Genomic DNA, 21,559 nt, shown 5'->3' on the forward strand with positions numbered 1-21,559 from the left:
TCAGTAAACTGCAGCAGGGGGAAATACATACATAAAGTTGGGTTGAAAGTAACATATACATGCCACGTTCAAAACAACTGGGAACTCGGAACTTGGAAATCTCCAACTGATTTCCAGGTCGGAAAGTCGGTGCTCTAAAAAAATGACAGAGTATCCGATTTGTTATTCTGAGTTGGATGACCATTAAAAATGTTTCTCCGAGTTCCCGTTTGTCTTGAACGCACTGAAGTCGGAAGTCAGAGATTTCAGAGTTCCCAGTTGTTTTGAACGCGGCATAGGATGAGCCCATGGCCATATAAAGACGTCAGAACTACAGTGATAGCCGACGTTGCAGCCATGGAGGAAGTAAGAGGTGAAACATATTTCTCCTTTTTTTTGTATTGATTTAATCCGTAAAATGCTTTTAATGACACTGTCACATGTAGCGACAATGTCGCCATATAACCGCAATCGAACAGCAGAGCATGTTTTCGTATTTAAACATGAAGTAAAGCAACTCCGTTCGCAAGCATCCAATGTAATTTTACCAGAGATTACGTACTGCACGCGAGCCACCTTCATAATAGAGCACGCAAACGCATTAGTTATCGTGTATCGTTTAGTATTTTGAAAATGAGAACACATTATTTACACGAGATATATTCGAATTAAAAGGTTGAGTTCAATAACCAATAAAATAGCTGATGTTTTGCTTTCAATGAACACTGCAGATTCTGCAGTGCGGAGGGACTTACTCAAAAGTGCAATTCTCAGTCATATTGTAGACTTGTGATTAAAATTGGTGTGCATGTTGTTCATATTGAAAGTTACGGTCTCTATTTTCTCATTTGACAGTATTCCCGCTATCCTGTGCAGTGCAGAACTATGCATGGGGGAAGGTCGGTCTGGACAGTGAGGTGGCCAAACTGGTTGTTGGTGGGGATACCTCGGTGGTCATTGAAGCTGACAAACATTATGCCGAGGTAACATTTAGACAGTGGTGAACCGTGATTATTGGACCTAGGGCTTTAGCGGGGGTAAAAAATATTCCTGAACGTCAAACTTCACCAATAGTCTAGCGACTACAATAGTGGCACATCTAAAGTGACCATAATTTGCGCACTCTGTGTAGGAGGGAATATTTTTTTAAATAAAAACACATACACGGCCAAAAGAAAGAGAGCAGTCACACACAGCATACTGTTAAATGCGACCCATTCATTAAAGGCCAGTAGGCCCCCAATCATAACAAAAACATTAAGCATTTCCAAATCGAAATTTACAATATACTTCCCATTGCGCACATCTGTTATCACGTTCAGCACAAAGTAACCAGTGCTCTAAAGTATAACTGCAACAATTCTGCCCTAATACAGTTGAATGACCATTGACTGAACAATGGCATTTATCACATGAGACCATTCATTCCTATGTGAACTCAATAGCCAGATTAAGCTAAATTAAGTCGTTTAAGATGGCTTTTCATGGAGACATAACATGTACAGTTTGAGCTACTCCAAGAAGTGAATTTGCGTGCTATCACAGTGCTGCCCCTTCTCATTCAGTAACTTTAGTTGAAGACCGACTGGGGTACTGCAGGCTGCCATTAAAAACCTCTTCAGGATCTGCCCCTTTTTTACATTTTTTTTGCCTAAGATGACACACCCAACTCGTAACTGCCTGCAGCTCTGGACTTGAAGCAAGGATATGCATATTCTTGAAACCTTTTGAAAGGAAACACTTTGAAGGTTGTGTAAATGTTAAATTAATGTAGGGGAATATAACACAGTACACAAAAAAGCATATTTTTACAGATGTAATATCTTTGAAATGCAAGAGAAAGGCCATAATGTATTCCAGCCCAGGTGCAATTAACATTTTGGCCACTAGATGGCATCAGTGTATGTGCAAAGTTTTAGACTGATCCAATAAACCACTGCATTTCTGTTCAAAATGTTGTATCAAGACTGCCCAAATGTGCCTAATTGGTTTATTAATCCATTTTCAAGTTCATAACTGTGCACTCTCCTCAAACAGTAGCATATTATTTTTTCACTGTAATAGCAACTGTAAATTGGAGAGTGCAGTTAGCTTAAATTCCTGTTAATCTTTCTGCCAGTATCAGATATGTCTGTCCTTGTTACTTACAACCTCAGGCTAATGTGATTAGCATATGTTAGCGCAACCGTCCCGCGGGGGGACCCACCGTTCCTGTATAGGTTGTCATAGGGGGATACCTAGTCAGTAGTTCACCTGAAATGTGTCTTCCGCGTTTAACCCAACCCCTTTGAATCTGAGAGGTACATTATTAGCAAGTAAATTATACTCTTCTGTGTGATTTTAAAATAATTGGTTCAAGGACATGCATCTGGTCTATTAAAAGTTATTATTATTATTATTACCATGATTGTCTTCAAAACATTACATTTTTTTACACAAAGATTGACAACAAATATCTTCCTTTTCCCATTCAATATAAGGAGGGATCCTGTTTTCCGCTAACAATGTCTGCAGTACCGTGGCTTCGATGAGAGGAGGCAGTCGTTATCCCCTGTAAATGGCAGATGTCCACCCCCAAAGAAATCCTGATTGGCTTTTTTTCCTCGTCTGTCCGTGTTAACCTTTTCAACACAAACTGAATAGAAATCAGAATAAAAATGTAAATTATATAAAATATTAAAATGACATTTTAATAATTGTATAAATCCTTATGCTCTCTCTGAAGGTGTAGCCTATGGTGTTTTTTCCCCATTCCTGTCCTGCAGATAATTTTAATTTTTACAAAGCCCTTCAGGACTTTGGCTGAGAGTCTCTTACCCTTCAAGCTCCCTCAATGCCTGCCCTGTCACAAGTCATTCTTTATTTAGCTTCACAGGGAGGGTTTATCATAAAGGTCAATTTTTTTATCTGTTATTTTACCAGGTGACTGAGAACAGTCTCATTTGCAGCAATGACCTGGGGAGTAGTTACAGGGGAGAGGAGGGGGATTAATGACCCAATTGTAACCTGGGAATTATTAGGTGACCGTGATGGTTTGAGGGCCAGATTGGGAATTTAGCCAGGACACCGGGGTTAACACTCTTACGATAAGTGCCATGGGATCTTTAATGACCTCAGTCAGGACACCCGTTTAACGTCCCACCCGAATGACTGCACCCTACACAGGGCAGTGTCCCCAATCACTGCCCTGGGGCATTGAGATTTTTTTTAGACCAGAGGAAAGAGTGCCTCCTACTGGCCCTCCAACACCACTTCCAGCAGCATCTGGTCTCTCATCCATGAACTGACCAGGACCAACCCTGCTTAGCTTCAGAAGCAAGCCAGCGGTGGTATGCAGGGTGGTATGCTGCTGACATTAATAGGTCTGAGTATGGGAGTGGGGATGAGCTATGGTGAATGGGCAGATGTATTTTCATACTCCGCAATCAGCATCCATAGTCAATAGTCTGGGTGCCTTCTCCTGTTTGAGACAATCCTCTGGTCCTAAACAATAGCTTCCTAAGATGGCACCTAGGCTATCGTATATGCATTGAAGATCATTCTATTGAACTGTGTTCATATCCTGTTTATCATTCTATCATTCTGACATTTTCATACTTAAAACAAACTAAATTAATTAAAGGTATTTTTTTTTATCTTTGAGAGAACCTGATCACAATGGATGACAAAGTTAAATCACAAAGTGATAACTGTTTTTATATATATTTAAAGAGTCGCACACTCCGTGTATAACCTCCCAGGAATGTATTGGGTAAAAAAGACCCTGAAGAAGGCAGTGATGCTGAAATGTTTTACCCAATAAATTACTAGGAGGTTACACGTATGGAGTGTGCGTCTCTTTGTTTTTACAGTTTATTCTCAGTTAGTTAGCGCCTCTACACTAAATAACATTCTCTGGGTGTGTGCCAGCTCATGCTTTATATTAAACTGTTCTAAAAGAGAAATACTCTATGGTCAATGATGTGGCCCCTCCCTGTGTGTCTTGCAGCTTTGGATGGGTGCTCACCCCAAAGGAGACGCCCTCATCAAGGACAACCGGATAGCCCAGAGGACGCTCGGTCAGTGGATTGCAGACTACCCAGCATGCTTGGGGTCAAAGGTCAAAGACACCTTCCAGGGCCAGCTTCCCTTCCTCTTCAAGGTCCTGTCGGTCAACACCGCTCTGTCAATACAGGCCCATCCGAACAGGGTAAGTCCTGGGTCGTGTTTCATTAGGCCACACTGTAGCACAGCATTTTTCAGTGGAAAATGAATGTCTACTGACCAACCCAAAAACCAAAGGGGAGGAGGGGGTTACATGTAGATATGGTGTATTTTGTTGTGTTTCTATTCTAAATTTGTTTCATTTTTTAAAATTAAATTGCTCTTTTCCCATTGGCGCTCATACCAGGAGTTGGCTGGACGGCTCCATGCTCAGTTTCCAGAGCATTACCCTGACAACAACCACAAGCCTGAGATGGCCATAGCACTCACCCATTTTGAAGGCCTCTGTGGCTTCAGGCCCGTGGAAGAGATCATTGGCTTTCTCAAATGTGAGTCCCATATCTTGCAGACTGTCCATTATCAGTGTTTTATAGTCCATGTTTTTAAAATGTATTCAACAGCACAGCAGCTCAGTTGAGGGATTTCCTTCACTTTAAGATGGAGATCAATGATGCTCAGTAATCCCTTTAAAGGGATAGTTCTTTTGAAGTGTTGGCTCATTTTTGACTTGCCTAGGGTATTGTCGTTTCCTCAACTATTTTTAAGTTTGTTACCTGGTTATTTAGCGACATCTAGAATATTCTGGCTAGCATCTTTGGAGAATATAGCAATGCTAGTGGAAACGGATTGTATCACTTAGCAGTGCATTCAAAAGTATGGGGAATGCGGAGGAGTGGACCAAAAATGGCACCACTCTCTGTGGGAGGCAAAGCCCTCTCCCCACGCTTTTATTTTATCTACAGCTAACTGTTACTTTTCAAATTGTAGGAAATGTACTTTAAAACTGCACATGTTTCTCTCCTCCACCAAGAGGGGAGCCACTCATTTTTTTGGGGGGGGGGGGGGGGGTCACCAACCAAATCGTGCTTAGGGCCTCCAAAAGGCTAGAGCCGGCCTTGACTGTTACAATCCATCCGAGGATTGTATTCAAGTTTGCCGAGAGTGTAAAATGTGTGTGTGTGTGTCGCCCCCCCAGCCGTGCCAGAATTCCACGCTCTTGTAGGGAGCGAGACGGCAGAGGAGCTGGTGAGCAGTAGAGGGGAGGCGGGCCGCACCTCGCTGGCCCTGAAGAAGTGCTTCACCCGCATGATGAACTGTGAGAAGAAAGTGTTTGTGGACCAGCTCAACATGCTGGTGAAAAGAGTCACTGAGGAAGGTGAGCATCAAACAATAAGCATTTTGTTTTTGTGACACCATACACTTCTTTATGTGGGTAGACGCCCGGATCTGTTTGTTCCGTATCACCAACTCCTATGGTCGTTGACATGTCAAGCCAAACATGACCTATTTGGCAACAGCCATAAAAGTTGCCAAGACTGCACAAACGGATCTGGGACCAGGCCTCAACTTTCTTGCGTACGTCTCAAAAAGAGGTTATTAAAAAGATAATAACCGGGGTTAAAGTTCTAAGTCCCTGCGACGGAGTGCCGTCGTATGGATTCTGGAGACGTTGCATTTGAGATCAGTGTAAATCTTTGGAAAGAAGTTTTGTGTCTTGTTAGATATGGATCCCAGTTTTACATGACTGTTTATTTCTCTACTTCAAATTGCGTGTGTGGTATCGTTTTACAAATGCTGTTTTACAACTGGAGCTTCATGCATTGTTTAGGGAGGCGCCGCTGCACAACATACTAAAAGGAGCAATGATATACAATGCATTCAGAAAGTATTCAGACCCCTTGACTTTTTACACATTTGTTACATTACAGGCTTATTTTAAAATGTATTAAATTGTTGTTTTTTTACCCCTCAAATCTACACACAATACCCCAATAATGACAAGGCAAAAACAGGTTTTTAGAAATATTTGAAAATGTATAAAAAGAACAAACATCACATTTTACATAAGTATTCAGACCCTTTACTCAGTACTTTGAAGCACCTTCGGCAGCGATTACAGCCTCAAATCGTTTTGGGTATGACGCTACAAGCTTGGCACACCTGTATTTGGGGAGTTTCTCCCATTCGTCTCTGCAGATCCTCTCAAGCTCTGTCAGGTTGGATAGGGAGCGTTGCTGCACAGCTATTTTCAGGTCTCTCCAGAGATGTCCGATCGGGTTCAAGTCCGGGCTCTGGCTGGGCCACTGAAGAACATCGAAACTTGTTCTGAATCCTCTCCTGCGTTGTCTTGGCTGTGTGCTTAGGGTTGTCCTGTTGGAAGGTGAACCTTCGCCCCAGCCTGAGGTCCTGAGCGCTCTGGAGCAGGTTTTCATCAAGGATCTCACCTTTGCTACGTTCATCTTTCCCCAAACTCCAAGCAGGCTGTCATGTGCCTTTTCTGAGGACTGGCTTCTGTCTGGCCACTCTACCATAAAAGTCTGATTGATGGTTGTCCTTCTGGAAGGTTCTCCCATCTCCACAGAGGAACTCTGGAGCTCTGTCAGAGTGACCGCCGGGTTCTTGGTCGCCTCCCTGACCAAGGCCCTTCTCCCCCAATTGCTATATTTTGCCTTCCATTTAAGAATGGAGGCCGCTGTGTTCTTGGACCTTCAATGCTGCAGAAATGTTTTGGTACCCTTCCCCAGATCTGTGCCTCGATACAATCCTGTTTCTGAGCTCTATGGACAATGCCTTCGACCTCATGGCTTGGTTTTTGCTCTGACATGCACTGTCAACTGTCTGACCTTTATATAGATGGTTGTGTGCCTTTCCATATCATGTCCAATCAATTGAATTTACCACAGTTGGACTCCAATCAAGTTGTTGATCATCCTTGATGTTTCTATGGAAACAGGAAGCACCAGAGCTCGATTTCAAGTCTCATGGTAAGGGGGTCTGAATACTTATTTTTGTTATGTTAATACAGTTGCAAAAATGTCAACTTGTTTTCGCTTTGTCATTATGGGGTGTGTGTGTGTAGATTGAGGAAAACAATTTAATTTAATCCATTTTAGAATAAGACCGTAACTTAACAAAGTGTGGAAAAAGTCGTGGTCTGAATTCTTTCCGAAGGCACTGTACTTTGTAATAGAAATTAAATTATGAATCATTCACTCAAATTCATGTACTAATAATAATAATCAGGATATTGTGTGTACATTTTTATAGCCACTATGCTGCGTCAGTTAGGCTACAGGTGATCATGCTTATAGCACATATGACCATACATGGGCTCCTATATGCATGGTTCAATATGTTAAAGTCAAATTTATGTTTTACATGGTGTCAGCATTAATTTGACAAAAATATAATTTTGGAGTAGAATGTTCTTTTAAAAAGTTCCTAGAACTGCACTTCTCTGTCCTGCGACATACAAATTATCCCAGGGAGAACCCCAACCCACTAAGCAAGGGGACTGGAATTGGTCAAACTCTCAGTTTAATACATGTACAAAATTATACTCTTTCCCTAAAAGCATGATGGCCATGACTTTCTTACATGAAATGGAGGTTAACTTGGCCCCAAACTATTTCCCTTTCTTTAACCCCTGTAATCAATAGTACATGGGAATAAATTATATACAATCTCAAGGAGTATATTTTCTACTGCATAATGCTTAGTCAAATTTTCCAAAGGACCTCTTGCACCAAAACATCTTTCTGTGTAATATTAAACCTTCATTTATCCAGGTTTGTCTTGTTGAGATACAAATCTCTTTCACGAGAGATGGGTTGTTCACTATGCATTAAACGGACTAAAACTGGGAGGGACTTATCCAATAAACACTCGTTTTTTATTTTCTGTAGCGAAACATTTTCGTTGCATTCCCAAATGAACATGACCCTATGTTAAAGGCTTTTGTTTTACCTGTTGTACCTCATTCAGCTGCTGCAGGGAAGGACACATCAGACAGTAACAGTGAACTGTTGCTCCGGCTCCACTCCCAGTATCCGGGTGACATCGGCTGTTTTTCCATCTACTTCCTAAACCGCATTGTGCTGGAGCCAGGCGACGCCATGTTTCTGGGTGCCAATGAACCGCACGCGTACCTCAATGGAGGTCAGGGGTCAACCAGTCAGATTCTTTAGAAAGTCGACTAGATGTGTGAAAGTTGTGTATTGATAGGCTGTTAGAGAACAATGGAAATGCACTATATATAGAAAAGTATGTGGACACCCCTTCAAATGAGTGGATTTTGCTATTCCCGCCAGACCCATTGCTGACTGGTGTATAAAATCGAGCACACAGCCATGCAATCTCCATAGACAAAAGTTAGCTGTAGAATGGCCTTAATGAAGAGCTCAGTGACATTCAACGTGGCACTGTCATAGGATGCCACCTTTCCAAGTCAGTTTGTAAAATTTCTGCCCAGCTAGAGCTGCCCCGGTCAACAGTTAGTGCTGTTTTTCTGACAACTCTTAGTGGTAGGCCACACAAGCTCACAAAACAGGACCGCCGAGTGCTGAAAAGTCACCTGTCCTCGGTAGCAATCCTCACTACTGAGTCCCAGACAGCCTCTGGAAGCAACGTCAGCACAAATGTTAGTCGGAAGATTCATGAAATGGGTTTCCGTGGCCGAGCAGCTGCACACAAGCCGAAGATCAACATGTGCAATGCCAAGCTTTGGCTGGAGTGGTTTAAAGCTCGCCGCCATTGCACTCTGGAGCAGTGGAAACGCATTGTCTGTGATGAATGTGTGAATAACGCTTCACCATCTGGCAGGCTGAATCAGGGTTTGGTGAATGCCAGGAGAACGCTACCTTCCCGACTGTATAGTGCCAACTAAAGTTTGGTGGTGGAGTAATAATGGTATTGGGCTGTTTTTCATGGTTTAGGCTAGGCCCCTTAGTTCCTGTGAAGGGGAATCTTAATGCTACAGCATACAATGACATTCTAGACAATTCTGTGCATCAAAAGTGGGGGGGCAACTCTATATGAATTCTCATTATTTTGGAATGAGATGTTTGAGTGGGTGTCCACATACTTTTGGCCATGTGGTGAATAATACAGTAGATCAGCAATTGTTTAATGTGGTGGTATGCGCACAGCCATGAAAACATGTTTCCCAGGTGCTGGATTATTGAGAGGATACTGTAGAAGTGAGAACAAAAATATTCTGCTCACTTGTATTGTTGCTTCCAAAGTATAGCGCTTCAGGCCCTTTAAAAAAAAAAAAATTGTATTTTATTTTTTTTAACTAACTTTGGGCGCTATATCAGTATGTGGATCTGTTATACATTGAGATTACCCATTGAAATACATAAACTAAATACATAAACTATGACATTTGTTTATGTTAATTATATCATTATGTTGACATGTAAAGTTACAATGAATCTCAAATACAGAGCAGTGAGAATTCTAATCTTCAAAAAGATTTTTATTTTTATAAAGTGTACTTGAAAGAAAGTGTCCTATATCCCAATTCTCTCTCACAATGCTACTCAGACTGCATCGAGTGCATGGCCTGCTCGGACAACACGGTGCGCGCCGGCCTGACGCCCAAGTTCATCGACGTCAACACCCTGTGTGAGATGCTGAACTACAGCCCCGCTCCAGCCAGCGCCAAGATCTTCCCCTCCATACAGGACCCCTCAGACCCCTTTGTCTACCTCTATGACCCACCTGTTCCTGACTTCACTGTCATGAGGATACAGGTAATTTACTTACTCATTTAGCCTGTTCCCAGATCTGTTTGTGCTGTCGGTTTGTGTGTCTTGCCAACTCCTATGGTCATTGTCACGCCAGACAACACAAACAGTTATACTCCGCCTTGACAATATTCTCTGTTTTTGAATGTCTCTTGTAGTAAGCCATTACCATATTTGTTCCAGTGTGTCTCGTAAAATAATGTTCTTCTTCCTTCACTACTTTCTCTCCCCCGACCTCTGTCTGCCTCCTTCTCCAACCCCCTATTCCCTTTGTCCTCTGCTTCCCCTCATTCCCCCACCTCTCTCTCTCCATCTCCAGGTGCCAGCCTCAGTCAGGCAGTACACGGTGGCCCCGGTGGACTGTGCGGGCATCCTGCTGGTGATTGAGGGCGAGGCCACCGGCACCTCCGCCGCTGCCCTCTCTGACATCACCCTGAGCCGGGGCACTGTCCTCTTCATCTCAGCCAATGAGAGCGTCTCCCTTCACATCACCTCCCCCTCCGGAATGACTATGTACCGGGCCTGCAGTCTCCTGTAGCCCCAGGCCTTCTGATTAATGTCACCTACCAACATCAACCCAACCCGTGGTTCTCCCATTCGTCATGCCGGGGTGTCCCCTGACTTAAGGCCAGTAGTGATAGACTGAAGATGGCCTACTAACAGTTTTAACCCCTCTTTAACTGTAGTCTATGTGCAGTTCCATTCATTTTTCTCAGACAATCTCCCTGACAGGTACAGGAACATGCACAGCTTGTGTGTGTGATACATGCCCTTGTGGTTTGTGTACTCGCTGTGGTCCTTCTTATTCGGCCCATGTTTCTGTGAAGGTTTACACAGTATCGGTGATTATGGAGTTTTCATTGGTACAGTATGCCTCAGCTCACATCTCGCTGTAAGTGTCACATACTCTGTCGTTGCTGATTTTTAATTGAGCGTGTTGTAATTAATTACCTCCATAAAGCATTTTTTTTTTTCCAGTGGGGGGAAATCTTCTGTTCAATAGTAGTGCTGTTAAGACAATGCATCATAACAAAAACATAGTATTTTAAATATATCAGCTGTATTGGGAACATTTGGCGTTTACAGTATGCTGAGATTCCTGTGCATGTTTGCGGAACAAAGGCACCTGCCCCTTCACACATGCATATTTGCCCGCTGCATACATAGTGTACTTACAAATAGAGCATATAGTAAGAATGTATAGCTACTGTATGGAGAGGCCTTTTCTTCAGCTGGATCGCCAACATTGAAGTTGGTTTAGTTGAAAAAATGTAAAGCTTAAGCAGCATGTGACCATGCAATTCAACTCACGCATCCAACAGAAATGCATTCAGCAGTAGTCTGGACTGAAGGTGGCTTGTGAGCTGTACTGTGTCAATGGTAACACCTCCCACTCTATTACATGATACGAAGTTGGTGTTTGAGATGGACTGCATTGCATTTGGTGACTGTAGACTGTCCGACTCATCTTGCATCCTGAATGACTACTGATTTATATAGCAGACAGCAGACAGTCTGTAGTCGCAGACTGCAATGTAGTCTCTCAAACACGCAAAACAGCTTTCCCCAAAGGTCAAAAGAGTTAAATTTAGTATGTTTGTTCATTTTGAATGAAGCTCTGTTGGGTCAGGCATGTCTCCTGGTTGGTGTTCATTAGAGCACATCGTAGCAAAAGGAAAATGAGTTCCTTATTGGAGAAGTACTGATTGTACCTCCCCGGTTCTGTTTTGTGCTTAATGAACATGACCCAGGTGCTTTCAATTGAACAGCGGTGATCCACTTACGATTTGTGAATGAAGGACGGGAACAGAGAGAGAGAACGATAACTTAAGTCATTTGTTCTGAACTTGTTTTGTATGCCAACTGGTTTTGTCCAGGATATTTTAAATTACATGAACTGTTTGCACTACAATAGTTAAAAAAAAAAAAAAAAAGTATATATAAATACAGACATTTGATTGCAAACAAGTCTGAAGACTAAGAGTTATGGGTTAAAGGTATAACGGTTTTACTTTAACATTATGCGAATGTTTCTTTTCAATAGGAGCTGGAATGAGAGCATGGCTTTGCATTTGACTATTCTACAGTAGCATGACTCTCTACAGAGAGTGTCTGTATGTAAACCTAAATAAAACATTCTGTACTAGTGTGTGCAGTGCTTTCATTGGGATTGAATACCCAGAGTGAAGAGACGTGTGCTCTACTATTTGATTTATTTAACCAGGTAGAACAAGTTCTCATTTGCAACTGCGACCTGGCCAAGATAAAAGCAAAGCAGTTCGACACATACAACAACACAGTTGCACATGGCATAAACAAACATCCAATCAATAGAGTAGGAAGATCTATATACAGCATGTGCAAATGAGGTGGGATAAGAGAGGTAAGGCAATAAATAGGACATGGTGGCAAAGTAATTTCAATATAGCAAATAAAACACTGGAATGGTAGGCTGTGCAGAGGATGACTGTGCAAGTTGAGATACTGGGGTGCAAAGGAGCAAGATAACTACAGTATTTGGGATGAGGTAGCTTGGATGGGCTATTTACAGGTGCAGTGAGCTGCTCTGACAGCTGGTGCTTAAAGCTAGTGAGGGAGGTAAGAGTCTCCAGCTTCAGATATTTTTGCAGTTCATTCCAGTCATTGGCAGCAGAGAACTGGAAGTGAGAAATACCAGCTGGAGTGTGTGCTATGGTGACCAGTGAGCTAATGCGGAGCTTTACCTAGCAGAGACTTGTAGATGACCTTGAGCCAGTGGGTTTGGCGACGAGTATGAAGCAAGGGCCAGCCAACGAGAGCATACAGGTCGCAGTGGTGGGTAGTATATGGGGCTTTGGTGACAAAGTATATGGCACTGTGATAGACCTCATCCAATTTGTTGAGTAGAGTGTTGGAGGCTATTTTGTAAATTACATTGGTGAAGTTGAGGATGGTCAGTTTTACGAGGGTATGGTTGGCAGAAGGAGTGAAGGATGCTTTGTTGAGAAATAGGAAGCTTATTCTAGATTTAATTTTCAATTGGAGATGTTTAATGTGAGTCTGGAAGGAGAGTTTACAGTCTAACCAGACACCTAGGTATTCAAATCAAATCAAATTTTATTTGTCACATACACATGGTTAGCAGATGTTAATGCGAGTGTAGCGAAATGCTTGTGCTTCTAGTTCCGACAATGCAGTGATAACCAACAAGTAATCTAACTAACAATTCCAAAACTACTGTCTTATACACAGTGTAAGGGGATAAGGAATATGTACATAAGGATATATGAATGAGTGATGGTACAGAGCAGCATACAGTAGATGGTATCGAGTACAGTATATACATATGAGATGAGTATGTAGACAAAGTAAACAAAGTGGCATAGTTAAAGTGGCTAGTGACATAAGAATGCAGTCGATGATCTAGAGTACAGTATATACATATGCATATGAGATGAATAGTGTAGGGTAAGTAACATTATATAAGGTAGCATTGTTTAAAGTGGCTAGTGATATATTTACATCATTTCCCATCAATTCCCATTATTAAAGTGGCTGGAGTTGGGTCAGTGTCAATGACAGTGTGTTGGCAGCAGCCACTCAATGTTAGTGATTGCTGTTTAACAGTCTGATGGCCTTGAGATAGAAGCTGTTTTTCAGTCTCTCGGTCCCAGCTTTGATGCACCTGTACTGACCTCGCCTTCTGGATGATAGCGGGGTGAACAGGCAGTGGTTCGGGTGGTTGATGTCCTTGATGATCTTTATGGCCTTCCTGTAACATCGGGTGGTGTAGGTGTCCTGGAGGGCAGGTAGTTTGCCCCCGGTGATGCGTTGTGCAGACCTCACTACCCTCTGGAGAGCCTTACGGTTGAGGGCGGAGCAGTTGCCGTACCAGGCGGTGATACAGCCCGCCAGGATGCTCTCGATTGTGCATCTGTAGAAGTTTGTGAGTGCTTTTGGTGACAAGCCGAATTTCTTCAGCCTCCTGAGGTTGAAGAGGCGCTGCTGCGCCTTCTTCACGACGCTGTCAGTGTGAGTGGACCAATTCAGTTTGTCTGTGATGTGTATGCCGAGGAACTTAAAACTTGCTACCCTCTCCACTACTGATCCATCGATGTGGATAGGGGTGTTCCCTCTGCTGTTTCCTGAAGTCCACAATCATCTCCTTAGTTTTGTTGACGTTGAGTGTGAGGTTATTTTCCTGACACCACACTCCGAGGGCCCTCACCTCCTCCCTGTAGGCCGTCTCGTCGTTGTTGGTAATCAAGCCTACCACTGTTGTGTCGTCCGCAAACTTGATGATTGAGTTGGAGGCGTGCATGGCCACGCAGTCGTGGGTGAACAGGGAGTACAGGAGAGGGCTCAGAACGCACCCTTGTGGGGCCCCCGTGTTGAGGATCAGCGGGGAGGAGATGTTGTTGCCTACCCTCACCACCTGTGGGCGGCCCGTCAGGAAGTCCAGTACCCAGTTGCACAGGGCGGGGTCGAGACCCAGGGTCTCGAGCTTGATGACGAGCTTGGAGGGTACTATGGTATTGAATGCCGAGCTGTAGTCGATGAACAGCATTCTCACATAGGTATTCCTCTTGTCCAGGTGGGTTAGGGCAGTGTGCAGTGTGGTTGAGATTGCATCGTCTGTGGACCTATTTGGGCGGTAAGCAAATTGGAGTGGGTCTAGGGTGTCAGGTAGGGTGGAGGTGATATGGTCCTTGACTAGTCTCTCAAAGCACTTCATGATGACGGAAGTGAGTGCTACGGGCGGTAGTCGTTTAGCTCAGTTACCTTAGCTTTCTTGGGAACAGGAACAATGGTGGCCCTCTTGAAGCATGTGGGAACAGCAGACTGGTATAGGGATTGATTGAATATGTCCGTAAACACACCGGCCAGCTGGTCTGCGCATGCTCTGAGGGCGCGGCTGGGGATGCCGTCTGGGCCTGCAGCCTTGCGAGGGTTAACACGTTTAAATGTCTTACTCACCTCGGCTGCAGTGAAGGAGAGACCGCATGTTTTCGTTGCAGGCCGTGTCAGTGGCACTGTATTGTCCTCAAAGCGGGCAAAAAGTGATTTAGTCTGCCTGGGAGCAAGACATCCTGGTCCGTGACTGGGCTGGGTTTCTTCTTGTAGTCCGTGATTGACTGTAGACCCTGCCACATGCCTCTTGTGTCTGAGCCATTGAATTGAGATTCCACTTTGTCTCTGTACTGACGCTTAGCTTGTTTAATAGCCTTGCGGAGGGAATAGCTGCATTGTTTATATTCGGACATATTACCAGACACCTTTGCCCTGATTAAAAGCAGTGGTTCGCGCTTTCAGTTTCACGCGAATGCTGCCATCAATCCACGGTTTCTGGTTTGGGAATGTTTTTATCGTTGCTCTGGGAACGACATCTTCGACGCACGTTCTAATGAACTCGCACACCGAATCAGCGTATTCGTCAATATTTCCATCTGACGCAATACGAAACATGTCCCAGTCCACGTGATGGAAGCAGTCTTGGAGTGTGGAGTCAGCTTGGTCTGACCAGCGTTGGACAGACCTCAGCGTGGGAGCCTCTTGTTTTAGTTTCTGCCTGTAGGCAGGGATCAGCAAAATGTGGTTGTAGTTAACCACATATTCTATGTGGGCGGGCGGGCAGCGATCGGTTGAAGAGCGTGCATTTAGTTTTACTTGCATTTTTAAGAGCAGTTGGAGGCCATGGAAGGAGAGTTGTATGGCATTGAAGCTCATCTGGAGGTTAACACAGTGTCCAACGAAGGGCCACGGGTATACAGAATGGTGTCTGCGTAGAGGTAGATCATCAGCAGAGAGAGCGACGTCATTGATGTATACAGAGAAGAGAGTCGGCCCAAGAATTGAACCCTGTGGTACCCCCATAGAGACGTCCGGACAACAGGCCCTCCGATTCTGACATACTGAACTCTATCGGAGAAGTAGTTGGTGAGCAAAGCGAGGCAATCAGACTCAAAGCTGTTGAGTCTGCCAATAAAAATGTTGTGGTTGACAGAGTCGAAAGCTTTAGGCTGCAGAGTAATGTCTCTTATCGATGGCGGTTATGATATCGTTTAGGACCTTGAGCGTGGCTGAGGTGCACCCGTGACCAGCTCTCAAACCAGATTGCATAGTGGAGAAGGTACGGTGACATTCGAAATGGTCGGTAATCTGTTAACTTGGCTTTCAAAGACCTTAGAAAGGCAAGGTAGAATAGATCTAGGTCTGTAGCAGTTTGGGTCTAGAGTGTCTCCCTCTTTGAAGAGGGGGATGACCGCTGCAGATTTCCAATCTATGGGAATCTCAGACGATACGAAAGAGAGGTTGAACAGGCTAGTGATAGGGGTTGCAACAATTTCGTCAGATAATCTAGCCCGGTTGATTTGTAGGGGTCCATATTTTGCAGCTCTTTCAGAACATCCGCTATCTGGATTTGAATGAAGCAGAAGTGGGGGAGGTTTGGGCGAGTTGCTGTGAGGAGTGCAGGGCTGTTGACAGTATATTGAAAGCAGTGATGATAGTGCAGATGAAAACAGCAGGGGCAGAATTATCATGTATTTTTTTTATATCTACACATTGTAATCCTAGTCGCAGGGCCAGCTCAAGGCAAAATATTTTTGTGGCTCTCCTGACAGTGGAGAGAAAGTTAGGCATAATTTCCTGCAATTCTACACATTGTGCCATGTGGCTGAGATAATTTCATAAATGTCATGCAATTCTACTAGGGATTTAACGATTCACCAACACGCATCGGTCCGGTCCTCGGTTCAAATGTTTAAGATATAAGTGCATCATTACGCAGAACCCAAACGATCCAAATGTAGCATGCATCGGTCCAAAGATGTTTTCTAAAGTTACAAATCGTCAGTTCACTAAAATGTTTTGCTCAAATTACTTTATTTCTAACTTCCGAAAACCTAGTATTTTGCGCCAACTGCGTCCTCTCCTTCAGTCTCAAACTAAGCATGTGATTATGTTGAGTCACTAGGCAGGTTTACCATTGACCCAGGTTCATTTGACAAAAGCAATGTCCCAAACATTTTTGGATACATGTGTGATGGAAACGGAAGAGATAGGAGGCGTTTGCTAAAGAGCAACAACATTTGTATCCGTTCGACGGATAGATTTGTCTATTACCAAACTTTATTGTGACAAATTAAGATGGAAATGCTGTTTTTCAAATAAATTATGATTGCCGAATAATTTGGTAGGTACGCAGGGCACGCGATGTCATCACATAACTATAAAGCGCCACTTTTATTACTAAATGTCTTCTGCTTTTTTAAAATAAGGGATAGATCAGCTTTAATATTGCAGATCGATTGTAGCTTCCATTAATGTAATTGTCGGCATCATTTCCAATCCCCCATATATTGTTTTGTATATATATATACATATCTATCGATATATATATATCTATAATATATGTACCAGTAATGTACCAGTCTAAAGTTTGGACACCTACTTAATCAAGTGTTTTTCTTAATTTTTTACTGTTTTCTATATTGTAGAATAATAATGAAGACATCTAAACTATGAAATAACACTTGGAATCATGTAATAACCAAAAAAGTGTCAAAATGTCTAAATCAAAATGTAATTAAGATTCTTCAAAGTAGCCACCATTTGCCTTGATGACAGCTTTGTACACTCTTGGCATTCTCTCAACCAGCTTCACCTGGAATGCTTTTAGATATACAGAGTAAAGTTGATACTTTCATAACAAGGACAGCAATGACTTTTGGTTTGCCTGGAAACCTGAATTTGAATTGCATTTAATCAGGAGAGCTTGAATCAGAAAAGTTTCCTCCCATGACCTCTACAAGTAAGAATGTTGAATAAAAGTATATTTTAACGTACTTTACCAGTTGTCCGTGTGGTTGGTCCTTTTGGCAGTAGGAATGTGAAACTATATATCCACAGGACAGAATAATTACAAACTTTTCAAAGCACTGGGAATGCATTCAGATTTCTATCAGCTGAAGCATGTGCAGAAACATGTAAACACTGGAACGATCTCGGCAACTATGCATGCTTCTCATGCATGTATACTGAACAAAAATATAAATGCAACATGTAAAGTGTTGGTCCCATGTTTCATAAAAGATCCCAGAAATATTCATTTTTTCACAAAAAGCTTATTTCTCTCAAATTTTGTCAACAAATTTGTTTACTTTCCTGTTAGTGAGCATTTTTCCTTTGCCAAGATAATCCATCCACCTGACAGTTGTGGCATATCAAGAAGTTTATTAAACAGCATGATCGTTACACAGGTGCGCCTTGTACTGGGGACAATAAAAGGCCAATCTAAAATGTGCCGTTTTGTCACACAGCACAATGCCACAGATGTCTCAAGTTGAGGTAGCATGCAATTGGCATGCTGACTGCAGAAATTTCCACCAGAGCCGTGGGAAGATAATTGAATGTTCATGTCTTTACCATAAGCCACCTCCAACATAGTTTTTAGAGAATTTGGCAGTACGGCCAAACGGGCTCACAACCGCAGAACACGCCAGCCCAGGAGCTCCACATTCGACATCTTCACCTGTGGAATCGTCTCAGACCAGCCACCCGGACGACTGATAAAAACTGAGGAGTATTTACATTTGAAGTCAGAAGTTTACATACACTTAGATTGGAGTCATTAAAAATCGTTTTTCAACCACTCCACAAATTTCTTGTTAATTAACAAACTATAGTTTTGGCAAGTCGGTTAGGACATCTACTCTGTGCATGACACAAGTCATTTTTCCAACAATTGTTTACAGACAGATTATTTTACTTATAATGCACTGTATCACAATTCCAGTGGGTCAGAAGTTTACATATACTAAGTTGACTGTGCCTTTAAACAGCTGGGAAAATTCCAGAAAATGATGTCGTGGCTTTAGAAGCTTCTGATAGGCTAATTGACATAATTTGAGTTAATTGGAGGTGTACCTGTGGATGTATTTCCAGGCCTACCTTCAAACTCAGTACCTCTTTGCTTGACATCATGGGAAAATCAAAAGAAATCAAAATAAATCAGCCAAGACCTCAGAAAGAAAATTGTACTCCACAAGTCTGGTTCATCCTTGGGAGCAATTTCCAAACGCCTGAAGCTACCATGTTCATCTGTACAATCAATAGTACGCAAGTATAAACACCATGGGACCACGCAGCCGTCATACCGCTCCTAGAGATGAACGTATTTTGGTGCGAAAAGTGCAAATCAATCCCTGAACAACAGCAAAGGACCTTGTGAAGATGCTGGAGGAAACGGGTACAAAAGACTACGGTTTACAACTTTACATGGGGACAAAGATCGTACTTTTTGGACAAATGTCTGATGAAACAAAAATAGAAATGTTTGGCCATAATTACCATCGTTATGTTTGGAGGGAAAGGGGAGGCTTGCAAGCCGAAGAACCCCATCCCAACCGTGAAGCACGGGGGTGGCAGCATCATGTTGTGGGGGTGCTTTGCTGCAGGAGGGACTGGTGCACTTCACAAAATAGATGGCAACATGAGGATGGAAAATTTTGTGCATATGTTGAAGCAACATCTCAAGACATCAGCCAGGAAGTTAAAGCTTGGTCGCAAATGGGTCTTCCAAATGGACAATGACCCCAAGCATACTTCCAAAGTTGCGGCAAAATGGCTTAATGACAACAAAGTCAAGGTATTGGAGTGGCCATCACAAAGCCCTGACCTCAATCCTATAGAAGATTTGTGGGCAGAACTGAAAAAGCATGTGCGAGCAAGGAGGCCTTACAAACCTGACTCAGTTACGCCAGCTCTGTCAGGAGGAATGGGCCACAATTCACCCAACTTATTGTGGGAAGCTTGTGGAAGGCTACCCAAAACGTTTGACCCAAGTTAAACAATTTAAAGGCAATGCTACCAAATACTAATTTAGTGTATGTAAACTTCTGACCCACTGGGAATGTGATGACAGAAATAGAAGCTGAAATAAATCATTCTCTCCACGATTATTCTGACATTTCACGTTCTTAAAATAAAGTGGTGATCCTACCTGACCTAAGACAGGGAATTTTTGCTAGGATTAAATGTCAGGAATTGTGAAAAAATGAGTTTAAATGTATTTGGCTAAGGTGTATGTAAACTTCCGACTTCAACTGTATTTGCAGTAAGCTCCAGGTATATGTTCTAATTCTTCTGACATTCCAGGAACCTGCGACCAAAAACAAGCTACATATGGGCAGTACCAGGAATTTAAATGGGAAAAACTCTTGAATTTGAACTCTTGAACTTTTGAATCCGGCATCCTTTTGTGTATCAGTTCATAAACCATTGGCCATGGAATGTTACATTTATTTCACAGTACAAGGGGTGGGTCATGTGAAAATATTTTTTACTTGGGGAGAGGGATGTTGCATTTTTTTTATGACCTCTCGAGATGGCCTCAGTTCGGGTTCGCTTCGAGGGCTCTTTTGATGGGCCTGAGTTTCTTTGGAGTGTTCACATTGCAATAAAAAAGGTTCACAAAAATGGTCTGAAAGTGTGAAAACCCCCTTAAACACAGCAGGCTACCACTAACCCATTCATAGACGCTAACTACCTTTAGTGTATTTTGATGAAGTTATCTTCTTCCAGAGGGACTTTTGTTAAGACGTTCAGTCTCAACGTGAACATGCATCGCTTGCGGTATGATTTTGGAAACATAAGGAACCTAATCATTCATATCAGCAATAATTATTTTTCTAAAAATAGAAGGTTAAGTTACTACACACCTTTATGAGTTTAGTGAATCCGTCAGATCAGAGGGAGTAGGGATGACCAGGGATACTCTCTTCATAAGTGTGTGAATTGGACCATTTTGCTGTCTTGCTAAGCATTCAAAATGTAATGTGTACTTTTGGGTGCCAGGGAAAATGTATGGAGTAAAAAGTATATCATTTTCTTTAAGAATGTAGTGAAGGAAAAGTTGTCAAAAATATAAATATTAAAAGTACAAATACCCCCCCAAACAAAAACTTAAGTATTTATATCCTTCCTGTCCTTCCTATCCTTCCTGTTTGGCCCTGTCCGGGGGTGTCCTCGGATGGGGCCACAGTGTCTCCTGACCCCTCCTGTCTCAGCCTCCAGTATTTATGCTGCAGTAGTTTATGTGTCGGGGGGCTAGGGTCAGTTTGTTGGAGTACTTCTCCTGTCCTATTCGGTGTCCTGTGTGAATCTAAGTGTGCATTCTCTAATTCTCTCCTTCTCTCTTTCTTTCTCTCTCTCGGAGGACCTGAACCCTAGGACCATGCCCCAGGACTACCTGACATGATGACTCCTTGCTGTCCCCAGTCCACCTGGCCGTGCTGCTGCTCCAGTTTCAACTGACCTGAGCCCTAGGCCCGTGCCCCAGGACTACCTGACATGATGACTCCTTGCTGTCCCCAGTCCACCTGACTGTGCTGCTGCTCCAGTTTCAACTGTTCCGCCTTATTATTATTCAACCATGCTGGTCATTTATGAACATTTGAACATCTTGGCCATGTTCTGTTATAATCTCCACCCGGCACAGCCAGAAGAGGACTGGCCACCCCACATAGCCTGGTTCCTCTAGGTTTCTTCCTAGGTTTTGGCCTGTCTAGGGAGTTTTTCCTAGCCACCATGCTTCTACACCTGCATTGCTTGCTGTTTGGGGTTTTAGGCTGGGTTTCTGTACAGCGCTTTGAGATATCAGCTGATGTACGAAGGGCTATATAAATACATTTGATTTGATTTGATTTATTTTTACTTAATTACGTTAACCCACCGCCCACGCGGTTATTTCTCCACGTAACAGCGAGTTCACAGACGACGGACAGAAGACAGAGGCCACCAACTGTGCCAATGAGCGATCTATAGCAAGCTCCGAACACGTGTGTGTAATGGACAAAATGCCAGCA

At 43.0% G+C, this 21,559-nt stretch overlaps 1 protein-coding gene across 1 annotated transcript; it reads left to right on the forward strand.

Annotated features, from left to right (window-relative positions):
• The first annotated feature begins 251 nt into the window (after positions 1-251).
• mpi (mannose phosphate isomerase) lies at positions 252-11,862 on the forward strand. The gene is made up of 8 exons (XM_029668626.2): positions 252-352; positions 835-962; positions 3,968-4,168; positions 4,370-4,511; positions 5,159-5,338; positions 7,948-8,121; positions 9,511-9,719; positions 10,033-11,862. Exons 1-8 carry the CDS (start codon positions 280-282, stop codon positions 10,249-10,251), a joined length of 1,326 nt encoding a protein of 441 aa, XP_029524486.1. The 5' UTR covers positions 252-279; the 3' UTR covers positions 10,252-11,862.
• Positions 11,863-21,559: the final 9,697 nt, after the last annotated feature.

This window comes from Oncorhynchus nerka, linkage group LG9a (assembly GCF_034236695.1).
Source record: "Oncorhynchus nerka isolate Pitt River linkage group LG9a, Oner_Uvic_2.0, whole genome shotgun sequence".
Classification (NCBI taxonomy): domain Eukaryota; kingdom Metazoa; phylum Chordata; class Actinopteri; order Salmoniformes; family Salmonidae; genus Oncorhynchus; species Oncorhynchus nerka.